The sequence below is a fragment of the Physeter macrocephalus genome, chromosome 16, assembly GCF_002837175.3.
Source record: "Physeter macrocephalus isolate SW-GA chromosome 16, ASM283717v5, whole genome shotgun sequence".
Classification (NCBI taxonomy): domain Eukaryota; kingdom Metazoa; phylum Chordata; class Mammalia; order Artiodactyla; family Physeteridae; genus Physeter; species Physeter macrocephalus.
The window spans coordinates 12,702,181-12,714,625 of NC_041229.1; the positions used below are offsets into that span (position 1 = coordinate 12,702,181).

A 12,445-nucleotide genomic window follows, 5' to 3' on the forward strand; every position below is an offset into this window, starting at 1 on the left:
GCGGTAGCCCGTCACATTCTTTGGCACCAGCAACAAACCACAGCAATGCCCGTGACGTAAGGGTGGGTGTGCCCGGTGGACAGAGGCATTATGTGCATGTGTGTGTGTTGTGAGGGGCCGGGGGTCAGGACAGGAGAGGGTGTGCAGGGAAGGGGGAGAAAGGAGACGTGGGGAAGACGCCAGGGCCTGGAGCGGGGAGCCTCGAGGCCCTGGGCACTGATCCACACGCCTCAGACGCACGGGCGCACGGACCCGGTGGGAGGGGCCCAGGGGAGATGAGCTCAGCAGACAGGAACCTTGGCCGCTCCACCCAACTTGAAAACAACACCTGCGCTTCTGGCAAAGAAGCTGGTCCTGAGTACCCGGCCCTACATTGCTGGTGGGGGCCCGGGCCCCACCGGTCCTGCTCCCTTCCCTCCCCGGGGGCACGCTCCTTTGGGTCTAGTTCTGTGAGAGGGTGAGCTGCGTTAACCAGCCCCATTCCAGCATCACTGGCCCTGACCCAGACCCTTCTGGCTCCCCAGCTTCTGAGGATCAGACCCTGGGGTGGTATCAAGTCCCCCGACTGGCCCCTGCTTGGCTGGCCTGCTCTGTAGAAGGCGGAGGGGAGCGGAGCTATAATGGGGGATTGAGGAAAGAGCATGGACCCGCCCAGATGTCACCCGAGAGCCCGGGCCTGGTGACCTTGGGCTGGTCACTGCCCCCTCAGTATCCTCATCTGAGAAGAAGGAGGTTGGACTCAGCTGTCAGGAGAGCTTCCAGCTCTGTTACCGTGAGTCAGGCTGTGACATTTGTAGGGAGAAGAAACAGGTTCCTCCGGTATCTCTGCCCCTGCACTGGGGACGGGAGGGAGGAAATCTGGGAGCCCCGGGCTCAGGGTAGAGGCAAGGGAGGGGCCGAGGGAGTCAGCAAGGAGATCAGGAAGCAAGGCCACCAAGGGGTAGTGGCCTGAGTCTGGGAGCTTTGGGGCAGTGAGACTTCCGGGAGAGATTAGCTTCCAGACTCCCTGCAAGAGGGGCCAGGGGCTCGGCAGAGGGGGCGTGGCTGTGATGGACAGAGGGCGCAGGGCGAGAGGGATGGACTGCAGGCGTGCGGGTTTAGAGAAGGACCAGCTGGGGCTCGGCCAGAGCGGGAGTGGGGCTGGTTAGGCGGGAGCCGATGGAGGACCCTGACCCATGCAGACGCACGTGGGGAACGCGCTGCCTTCATCTGTGGAGTAGGGGTGTGGAGCCTGTTCTGTCTGCCTTCCTCCCAAGACTGTTGTGGAGCCCGAACAGGGGAGGGAGGGAAACACCTGTGCCATTTAGAGATCGTCCCTGGGGAAAGCATCCCCGTAGTGGGGGAGGTATTTGTGGCACAAGCTCATCAGGCCCCTCCAGGCGGCAGCCCTCATTCGGTCAAGGGCCCTACACCTCTGCCCCACGGTGGCCATGGCCCAACTTCCTCACGGGGACCCCATTTCCCAGCCTCTGGGGTCTCAGTCACACGGGGCCTGGGTCAGGAAGGCTCTGGTGACCCTCAAAGCCCCTAATTAGGGCAACCATACATCTTAGTCCATCTAGGACTCTCCAGGTTTACACCTGGTACTCTCAGCATAACTATTCATAGCACCCTTTCACGCTCAGAACCATTCTGAGTGGAAGGGTAACTTACGTGGTCACCTTATCCTAGACCCAAGGGAGCTGTCTTGATGGGGGAACAGGCCCTGGCCCAGGCAGAGGTCGCTGTCTGGGGGCAAGGAATCCAGCAGTACACCCCTCAGGTCAGAGCCACAGGCCCCCGACTGAGCCAGGGCCCCCTTTCTGCCATGACAGACCCTCCTCGTGTGCTTCACAGGTGGGGCCAGGACGTCGCATCAGCCGATGTCCCCCAGCCGCTCCTCCAAGGAGAAGCCCTTCAACAATCTGTATGGCACCAAAGGTAGGGGGCGGCTCAGCTGGGGGGTGGGCAGGGCCTGTGTGGGAGCCGCGCAAGAGGGGCTGCGGGCTGGGTCACGGGCAGGGCGCCTGGGCTCCCCACGTGAGGTGAGTGTGGGGCGCTGGGCTGCGGTTGGAGACCCAGAGGCGGGTGACAAGGGGTCCTAGTGGGCTTAGGGCGTGTGCCACGTATGCGCGTGTACGGGCACGTGTGTGCGTGCGTACGCACGTGCGTGAGGACTTTCCTCAGTCGTCAGGCTGAGGAAAGGCAGCCGGGCACCTCGGCATCCCTGGAAATCCCTGAGTCCATAGGATCTTCTCCCTGAAGGCTGAGTCAGGGGGAAGTGAACACCGGGGTTAGGTGTGGGGACTTCCCTCAACAGATGTCGGGGCAGCGGACCACAGAGGATCTCTCCTGATTTGTGTACTCCTGGGGTGGAAAGTCATACAGTGGTTAAGACCAACTAGGGGAGCAGGAAACGAGAAGTCAGGCATGCTATGAAATGGGCCGTCCCCGGAAACCCAGGAGGTATTGCTGCCAGGGAGGTGTGTGGGCGACTCATCCTTAAGACCCGGGAGGGCTGGAATGGGGGTGGAGACACGGCTTTCCCAGGGACAGCTGCTGAGCGCAGGGTCCCCCCTGCCCACAGCGCTGAGGGCACCGCTGCGCCTAGGGCAGGGCCGACCCTCGATGAGCCCAGCTTCTGGGGGCTCCTGCGGGGGGTGCCGCATGCGGGGCGGGGAGGGGACCGGGCCAGCTCTGCCAGAGCCCCCCTCGGACACAGCACCGGGATGTCTGAAGAGAGGAGGAAGGGAGTTGGGGCTCGGTAGTGAGGACAAGGCCCCCGGAGATCGGGAAGGTCAGGGGCACCGTGGGCAGGGCCGTGCCCAGGCCTCTAGGTGCAGGACTGGGTTCACCACCAAACACAGGAGACTGTGAGCTCCGTGAGGGCAGACGCCGGGTCTGCCCTGTTCCCCGCTGCGACCCCAGGGTCCAGAAGAAGGCGGGGCTCAGCAAACATTTGCTGAATGAGAGGGAGAGGGGACCAATGAGTGGGCGAAGGAAAGGGCGAGGCGGATGGCCCCTTGGAGCCTTGGCAGGCATGCTCAGTGAGGGCCTTGCTGCAGAGTCTGTCCGAGATCCCTGTGGGAGGGGGTCCATGACGGGGCAGGCCACTCGCCCCAACCCCATGTGACCGCTGACCCGGCTCCACCCCCCAGGCAGCAGCAGGAGAAAATCGCCAGGGCTGGTGGGCTCCGCTGTGGAGTGAGCTCAACTAAGGGGGAGTCCCCACGCTCCGGGCTGCTGAGAGGGTGCACTGCCCACAGGGGCTCTCGAAGGCCCTCGCGGTGCCCCTGCTGTCCCTGCCACACCGTCCCCACGGCCTCTTTTTGTCCACCTGCAAATGGACACTTGCAGCCTGTTCAACCTGGCGAACAGAATTTCAGGACTTGTATCAGCTGCTTCCGCCTCCAAGTTTTAGCCTGTGTTTGTATTTATTTGTTCCTTTACTCATTCCTCCATCCATCAGCTGTACAATGAGCACCTTCCAGGAAGCAGGCTGGGTGCCAGGCACTGTGTGTGATGCTGGGCCAGATGGGCATTCCACCTGCCCCCACAGAGCCCAGTGGGGGACGTGGACCGTTAAACGTGCAGTTACAATGCGATACGAGGCATAGGGCTGAGACACATGCAGACTTAGGGGAGGTGACACGGAAGCTGACACCTGAAGACCTGACACCTGAATTTGCTAAGCATGGGGGAGCAGGTGGGCTATTCTAGGCAGAGGATCTGGTCTGTGCAAAAAGCCTGGGGCAAGAGAGAGCCTGGTGTGTGTCAAGAGCTCAGAGTGCAGCCTGGTTGGAACGTTGAGTGATGGAGGCCCACCTCCAGGCGAAGGCAGAAAGTGGAGACAGTGGGGAGGGGTGAGGGCCTCATGAAAGAGCTGAGGGCCGTGCTAAGGACTTTGTACCTTAATCTGAGGGCAGCGGGCTGTTAGGTAGGGCTAGGACCTGACGACACTTTATAGTTTAGAAGGACAGCTTGATGGCAGGAAGGATTGGCCAGAAGTGTGACGAGGCCCCGGCAGTATCTTGGCTGGAGACGTGCGGGGGCTGGAGAGATTCACAGAAATGGCCATGTCCCGGCCTCCGTCCCCCATGCCAAGCTGTCCAGGGCTGATGCCTCTTCCTTTCCGCACCAGGTAACTACACCTCCCGGGTCTGGGAATACTCCTCCACTCAGAGCTCCGATGACCTGCCTGCTGTGCAAAGCAGCTCTTCCTTCTCCCTGAAAGGTGAGCTCACCCCATCCAGAGCACCTTGGACTCTACTCACACGTTCTTACCTTGTAAGGATCAGAGACCTGCCTCCGCGTCTCTGCTGTCAGGAGGGCTGGGCCACCACACACCGGTCCCTCAGGATGTGCTGTGATACAGGCCTTGGTGTCAGGGAGGTGCAGACACACGACACCCTCTACACCCCCCACCCCAGATATCCCCAGGGTGCTTCCATCAGGCACCGAGTCTTCCTACTGCAGAAAGTTTATTTAACTCAGTCACCCAGTGACTCCCGGCCTTGGTTGACTCTAGAACCCTGTGACCACACAGCACCTGTCAGTATCCCATGGAGCCAGAGTCCTGCCGAGTGCCTGCTGGGAGAGGCAGATGAGATGATCTCTAAGGCCTTCCAAGTCTGATTCTGCCCCCCAGAGCTCTTTGACAAGGCTGACCAGCCGATGCCTCCTGTCCCCTGGGGATGGGGTCATTCTGAGGGGCAGGCCTGAGCCAGGCCCCAGCTCACAGTGGGGTCCACGGCCCTCCCATCTCTTCTGAAAGGTGCATGGGGCAGCTCTGGTGGGCTGAGGTGGGAGCAGGCCTGTCTGCCTTCTGGCTTGGAGGCATCTGGCCTGGGAGACAGGATAGGCAAGCTGGGTGGGCTCAGGCGGAGAGGGTGGGAAAGGGGCAGGCGGACCTCCCGGCAGTGGCCTCGGATGGTGGCTTTATCATCCAGCATTCCCTTCCGGGCTGGATCCCAGCCTATACCCAGGGCTGGGATTCTTGGATCTACCAGCAAGGTGATATGACTAGAGGGTCCCAGCCTGCAGGACCCCCAGGCCTGGGGAGTTCTGGGACTTGCCTTGGCCTGTCTGGCTTCCAACAGACCATCCCTGCTCTCTGGTCAACCTTGGATCAAAGGCCACCCGGCAGGGAAGACGGCCACCCTTAGGTGTGATTTGGAGCTTTCATACTCCCTAGCATCTCCCCGTTGGCCTGCAGTCTCCCCAGGCGAAGGCCTTGTCCTAGGAGAGCCTCTCCTCCAAAACACCAGGACCCCGGGACACCTGTTGTCACCTTCATGCAGATCAGCTCCCCAGATCTGGTGGGAATGGCCTATATGGGGGTTCTGGGCAGGGGCTGCCTGCCTGGGAGGACTGACCCCACTGAGTCTGGGGCGGGGGGAGGCAGGGAATACACTCAGGCTGCCAGGGAGGACTGAGTGAGGGCTTTGAGAGAGGCCGTGCCCATGGGATGTGTGACTCCCTCTGGCCCCTCCTGGGACCAGTGCTAATGGCTCTCTCTCCCAGCAGGCACTGGGAAAGTCCCCTCTCAGTTCACCACCTTGGGACAGGCTACCACAGAGTTTTCTAAACCACTGGATGGCAGTGGGCTGTTTAAATATCATCCTGGTACCTGCCTGTTTTACATCCCCCTCACCTTTCCCCCCCCACAGCAGGGCAAACGGGACACGCTATGGGGCTCTCTGCCACTTCTAGGGTGTCCTGGTCCCTCCTCCCCGGAGCCCCCTGGAAGAGGATGCATGCCCCTCGCCCTCGGCCAACCCTAGCCCACCCGCCCCTGGATGCTGCCTGCTATGCAGGCTGGTCTCCTGGACCACAACACCCCTGCCCCATCCCCACCCCTCTCATGGCTGGCTGGGATTTTCTTTCTGGGAACTGAGAAGTGAGACCTGAATTGGCCCCTCTCAACCTCCCACTCAGGACCTGAGGAACCCTCTCTTTCCAAGGCTGCCCCCATCCCCAGATGCAGGGAGACAGCCGGGTTCTCTGATCTGTTTCCAGCCCCTTGCCAACCCGGGAAAGGGCCGGCCTCGCTGGCAGCCTGGCAGTGCTACAGGTGGTTTCTGGGCCTGACCAGCTCATCCGCCTTTGAGCAGGCCGGCCTGCCCAGGGCTGCCCAGCCTGCAGGGCTCCACCCTGCCGCTGCCAAGGACAGACCCTGTTTATTTCTTGAGCTCCTCCGTGTCCAGGTCACGGCCTGTTCCTTGCCAGGCACCACCGCCAGTCCCTGCAGGCTGAGGGCTGACACTGAGAGCACTTTTCACGGTTCTGGGGACTGGAGCTCCTCACAGACCCGCTGGGCTGAGCGGGGGAGGGGCGGGGAGGGGGGCTTGGCCAGCTCTGCCCCGGACCAGCGCCTCGAGGACCCCAGGCCCAGATGGCGCCCATGTGCTCCAGGCCCCCTTGGGCTCGCTGTTTTAACCCTGGACTGCAGCCACGTTGCTGCCCCTCTCTGGGCCTCAGCCTCCTGCTCGTGAAGCAGGGAAGAGGGAACCAAACTAGGCAGACAGAACATGAGGATGGGTTTTGGAGTCCAGCAAACCTGGGTTCTAATTCTGACCATTGGTTATTAGCTGTGCAGCTCAGGGCAACAGAAACAGGGAAGACCTGTGCGAGTCCCAGCACAGTGCCTGGCACGAGTGGAGCCAATACATGGGGAGCCTCGTCCACACAGTTGGCGGGGGTCGGGCGGGGGAGTTGGGATGAGTGCCTAATGGTGGAAATCCTGGCAGGTCGTGCTCATAAAGTGGCTTCCCTGGGCTTTGGGGAGGGGAGGGGTCTGTGGGGTGAACCTTCAGGGTGGGTGGGGGAAATCCCAGCAAGTGGTGTGATCCTGACCTGGATTGGGGGTGACACTCCCCTGCCGCCTGGCCCAGCCCACCTGGCCTGTTCCTCCTCCTTCTGTCTGCCTTGGTGCCCCCTCCCTTTGGGCCACCTCCTCAGGATTTTCCATTGCAACCCTCCTGGCTCCTGCATGCCTCCTCAGGGTTGGCTGCACTTGGTAAGGGGCTGGATGGAGCCTGGCAGTCACTTTGGAGATGGCGTCTGTGCTGCTCCGGCCCTGGGCCCCTGACCGCCAGCCCACTCTCCCTCTGACCAGAGCCTCTTGTCTCCCCAGGCTATCCTTCCCTCCTCAGGAGCCAGAGCCCCAAGGCCCAGCCCCAGACTTGGAAATCCAGCAAGCAGAATTATCTGGTGAGTGAGGAGAGCCTGCCTGGGCGTGAGCATGTGCAGACTGGGCACTGAATAGGGCTCCCAGGAGCAACTGGTCAGGGCCTGTGGGAGGATGGTGACGTCTCTGAGCCATGGGATGGAGGTGGCAGTGGCCTGAATACCTGCGTACAGCAAAGGGTAGTAAAGAAAGACCCAGGGCTAATAGGCAGGGGGCCTGGGTAAAGATATACTTTTTGGGCCTCGATTTTCTAATCTGTAAAGTGGGCAGCCCAGGATTTTTTTAATGTGCAAATGATTGTTTGCTGCCTATGCTTGTTGAATGATGGCCAAAATGCTGAGTCCAGGGGACGGGCATCCTAGAGATGAGGCTCGCTTCCCCGGGGGCCAGCTCTGACAGCGTAGAAGCCATTGGGATGATAGCGTGGGTAAGGCAGAGGCTGCAAAGTTAGGAATAGATATATTTAGGGTTCGATAGCTAATGACCCTGAGCTGGGGCATCCAAGAGCAGCATGAGAGGAAGTATGGTCTTGGGGTCCAGCCACCTGCTGACTTGTGGGGTCCTGAGTGAGTCACAGCCCTCTCTGGGACTCTATAATGCGGTGCTGAGATGGGGTTGAACTCTAATACCTGTAGACCTGACATGCCTGAGCCCTGCCCGAGACCTCGGCGATCAGGGGTTGTCCTTCATGTGCTGTGGCTTCACTTCCCCGCACGCTCTCCTCCAAGGCCCATGCCAGGCCCTGCTGAAGGAGTCAGCCAGCTGCCTTGGGATGGGGGTGGCATCTGCTGGGCCCAGGGGCTGGAGCCCCCGGCTCCCTTCTGTCTTTGCGTTTGGAGGTCAGAGCATGGAGAGGTGATTTGCTTCAGGTCACAAAGAGTGACTGGGGCTGGTTTAATTGGAGAGAATCTTTAATTTGCTGGCGATGGAGCTAAGTGATGGTGTGTATAATCTGAGCCAGGCCCAGGGCCACTGAAATAGCAGGGCTGCAAAAAGCAGATATGGAGAGGAAAAGGAAGCTTTCTCTTCCTGGACTAGGTCCTTCTCCTCCCTCCCACTACTTTCCCTCCCTCCCAGAGCCCTGATCCCAGCAGACAAGGCTCATCAGCACCTTGAGATGCCTGTCAGGGCAGGGTTCTGGGGTCCCCCAGCTGGCACCCAGCACTGGGGGAATGGAGGCAGGTACTAGCTTAGGAAGAGGCTGGCCTGGGGTCTGGCCCCAGTCCTCTCACCAGCTTGCCATGCGAGTCATTCTTCCCCTGTGCCTCAGTCTCCCCATCTGTAACATAAGGCAGATGGCCTGGATGCTTTCATAGCTCTTCCAGCTTTCATGTGCTGTGACCCTGAGCCAAGGAGGGAACGGGGCAGGGGATGGGGGTGTGTGTGTGCAGGGAGCACCCTGCCCAGGTGCTCTGTTTGTGCCCGCCTACCACCCTGGACTCTTGACAAGACAGCACCATTCACTGACCTGCGATCCATTTGATTGACCCAGCCTTCCTGTAAGAAAGGCTTCAGCCATTTCTGGGTCTATTCACTTTGCCTTACTGACTCCTTTGGGGTCCAGGCTGGCACCTGGGGATTAGGAGACCTGGCCCAGGCCCTGCTCTTCCACTGAGTAACTTTGGCTATGTCTTTCCCCGCCCTGGGTCTCCATCCCTTCCGCTGTTTAATAAGTGTTTTAACCAAGGCCTGAGCTAAGTTCCCTCAGCCCCTGCATTCCACAGGCCCCCAGTCCTGCTGTGGACCAGACGTAGGCAAGGAGCTACTGTAGATACAGGTTTCCAGGCAGGCAGGGCCAGGGCAGGGGCTGGGATAGCCCTTGGGGTCTCCTGTACTGGGGTCATTGGGGTGTGAAGCGGGCCCAGGCTCTGACCCAGCTCAAGGGCGAAGCTACTTCTGGAGGCCCTCTAGGGGCCAAGGGTGCTCGCAGGGTCAAGCAGCAGCTAAAATGTGCTCTTCCTTTGCAGCCTGGAGGGCGATTTCTCAGGGCCCTGATGGAGTGATTGGGAGGAGAAGGGAGTGCTGATTTTGTGAAATTGCTGCAGGATGTAACACACAGGCTGGCAAGAAAGTTGTCGCCAGCTCTGTCCTGAGAGATGTTCCCTGAATCCCTATGAGGGTTCCGGGATGAGAGAGGCGGAAGGTCTGGGATGGGAGGCCCCCAGTCTGTGTTGGGCTGGGGCGGTGGTTTGCCCTCTCTGCACCCCTTCTGTCAGGGAGAATTATGCAGAGAGAGCAGAGACCAAGTCTTGAGACTCAGAAGAGGTGCGTTGACATGGGCGGGGCTGGGGGTTGAGCTCTGGAGCCAGGTTGCTGGGTCTCGAATCCCAGCTCCTCTGCTTGCCAGCTGGGTGACCTTGGGCAAGTTGCTTAGCCTCTCTGTGCCTTGGTTTGTTCATGTATAAAATGGGTATGATAATAGTAACCCACTTAATTAGGTAGTTGTGAAAATTCAGTAAGTCCGTCTTTGGAAAGCCCTCGTACCAGTTCTGTAGAGTAGAGAACACCATATTAACGGGAGCTACGCTGGTGCTGGGAGGGGCTTCCTGGGTGTGGAGAGACGGGTTGACGAGGCTGAAGTTCAAGCTCACCAGTCGAATGATGGAGTGAATTCTAATTAGGATGTGAACCCAGAGACTCTGATAATACTGGGGCCCAACTCCAATCCCAGGGTAGATGGAGCTTGCAGGTTAGGCCACAGGCCCCTAGAATTATTGGGGTTCAGACCACTGCTGCTTCCTGGCGGAGGCTAGGGGGTGGGCGTCTGGCTGGTAAGCTCGAGTGCCCTCCGACCTCCCTAACTACTCTTGTTTCCCCCGCAGTCGCCCTGCCGGCCCTTCTACGTCAACAAAGGCGACGGGATCGGGTCCAACGAGGCCCCTTGAGTGCCACGCAGGCAGGAACGAGGCTCTGCCACCCCTGCCCTCCCCAGCCAGCCCTGCTGCCCTTGCTGCCCTTCTCATCTGGGTGGGAGGGGGCCTGGCCCTCCCCCCGCCCCGCCCTCCCCTGCTCTCTCAGGGCCGCCTGGCCTCCCCCTCCTCCCCATCAGCCACGCTCCATCCAGGCCCCCTCCTGCTCTGTGACTAAGGATCACCATCTTTCCTGTGCTCAAAGGCCAACCCTCATGCGGGTGAGAGATAAGGCTTTTCTCCCCTAACACGCCACATTCCCCCTTTTGGGTGGGATCCTTGGGGCCGGTAGCGGGTGCCCACACGGTACCGGCCTGCTTCCCCCGCCCAGGCCCCTGCTGTCTTCAGGCCTGTTGGCCCTTTCTCTCCAAGGCCCCTTACCCCGTGATGCTGTCAGTAGGTGCCTGGCCATGACAGCCGCCCATCTCCCATCCACACGGGCCCACTTCTTCCCAGCAGCCTGGCCCCCTAGGAGAAGACTGGCCCCATGTGCCCTGCTCTGGTCCTACCTACCCAGGCTCAGCGTGGCAGGGCCTGCAGCCCTTGGCCACCACAGAGGAAAAGCTCTCAGTGTCTTGGCATCACCCTGCCCGGCCCTGGGTCTCCCCACATCCACCGCGAGTCTGTGGTCCCTGAGGACGGGCTCTCCTGGCTGGCAGGATGATCTTCACCAAGGTGTTCCTTTCTTCTACCTGCTGAGATAAGCGATTCCCTTGATGTGATATACTCCACCCATGAAAATAGCTACCGGCCCAGCTGCTCCGAGGCAAACGTTTCATTGGTTTCATAATTGTGTTTCTCCCTGACAATGGGAAGTGAGCAGGCTGGCGAAAGTGTGGCTGGGCTGGTAGCCGCGGGGGCTTATTTACAATGTGCCTTACACCCTGCCCGCACCCCCATCTACTGCCCCCACTAGAGTCTCCCTCTTACCTCTGACTACCCTCCATGTTACATGTCGTCATGGGGCCCAGGGCCTTGAGAGGAGCTCACACTAGCAGCACCAAGGTGGGGTCACCCCTCCTCTCGCCGTCCCCCTCCCAAGGGCCTATGGGGGCTACGGGGAGGGGGGCCAGCTAGCAGGGGTGGGAGAGGGAGGGAGGGATGGGGGAGGGAGGGAGGGAGACATTCAGCTTGGGCTTTCCCTTCCTGAATAAACCATTGGTCACTCACTTCTTTGTATTGAACAAGTGTTTCCCTGAGGGTCACCAGAGGGACTGGCTGCAGTTCTTCTGAACACAATTTTTCCACCTCTGATGAGTATGTGGTCATCTCCCCTCTTTCCTCCAGAAGACGTGGTTCCTTTGGGTCTCCCTCCCACCCCTCCCCACGCCCACCTGAGTGCCTAGTGGGCAGTGCAGGACGCTGGACCTTTCTGAAGTGGCCTTGGCTAACAGTGAGCCGAAAGGAGGATGGTGCAGGTGGGGTCCGGGTGATCACCTGAATACCCCGAGGGCTGTGAGAGCTCAGAGCCCCTGGCCAGCCTAGACCAGGGTCCCCAGAGGGGACCCAGACCCAGGAGTGGCTACCCACAGGCTGGGGTGGAGGCCAAGCAGAGGCTTCACACCTGAGAGCCTTCTTAATAGGGGGAGGGCTTCCTGGGCGGGGGAGCCCATAGCCGAGGCCTGGCAGGGGAGCCCTGCTCCCGAGGGCAGCGCCATCCTGAATTTGGGCCATGGGGAAAGGAGATGAGGCCTTCCAGTCCCTGGGAACCCAGAGAGGCCTGGAGAGGCAGTCAGAGAAGGCTCCCTGGAAGAGGCAAGCAAAACAGAAGGAAGCATGACTTGGGAGGGAGGGAAAGGGGGTGCAAGAAAATTACACCCCTGCCCCTGTATGGCTGGGACCCCCCCCAGGCCCCTCCTTTCTCACGTCCTTCTTTGCTCCCCACCGGGGGCCAAATGATCCCAGGGAAGCAGCCCCATGCACCTCAGTAAAAGAACCTCAGTGAGCTCACTGCTGGTCCATAGTGGAGGGGCAACACCCTCCTCTTCCCCTCCCTGCCCTGCTGGGCCGGGCAGCTTTGGGATGCCAGTCAGCAGCCAGACTTCCCAGAAGGGGGCTCCTTGGAATCAGGAGAGATGGATAAGAGGGTGACCGGGAGGAAAGAGGGGAAGGAAGGAAGGGAAGGTGAAGGGAGAACCTTCTGCCATCATCAAGAAGCAGAGCCGCCTGTGCGTGGGACGCTCTGCCACCTTGGCACCCTCCCTTGAGGTCTGGGAGCAGTGTCCTCGGCCTTGGCTGCTGTTCCCCGCAGCCCCGGGTGCTGGTTCCATGAGCAATGACCTCTGAGGAGTGTTCCCCTCCCAGCAGGTCCATCTCAGTGGCACCCAGTGCCCCGTGGCCTCCCCCACCTTCTTTAGGACCTGCAGTC

General features: G+C 60.4%; 1 protein-coding gene across 1 annotated transcript in view; it reads left to right on the forward strand.

Moving 5' to 3' along the window:
* TRIM29 (tripartite motif containing 29) overlaps positions 1 to 10,978 on the forward strand; it is a 26,570-nt gene extending 15,592 nt beyond the window's left edge. The window contains exons 6-9 of the mRNA XM_007121697.4: positions 1,837 to 1,920; positions 4,121 to 4,213; positions 7,115 to 7,191; positions 9,991 to 10,978. Of these exons, the coding sequence (XP_007121759.1) occupies positions 1,837 to 1,920; positions 4,121 to 4,213; positions 7,115 to 7,191; positions 9,991 to 10,053 (317 nt within the window). The 3' untranslated portion in view covers positions 10,054 to 10,978. The remainder of the gene's footprint in view (positions 1 to 1,836; positions 1,921 to 4,120; positions 4,214 to 7,114; positions 7,192 to 9,990) is intronic.
* The last annotated feature ends 1,467 nt before the right edge of the window (positions 10,979 to 12,445 follow it).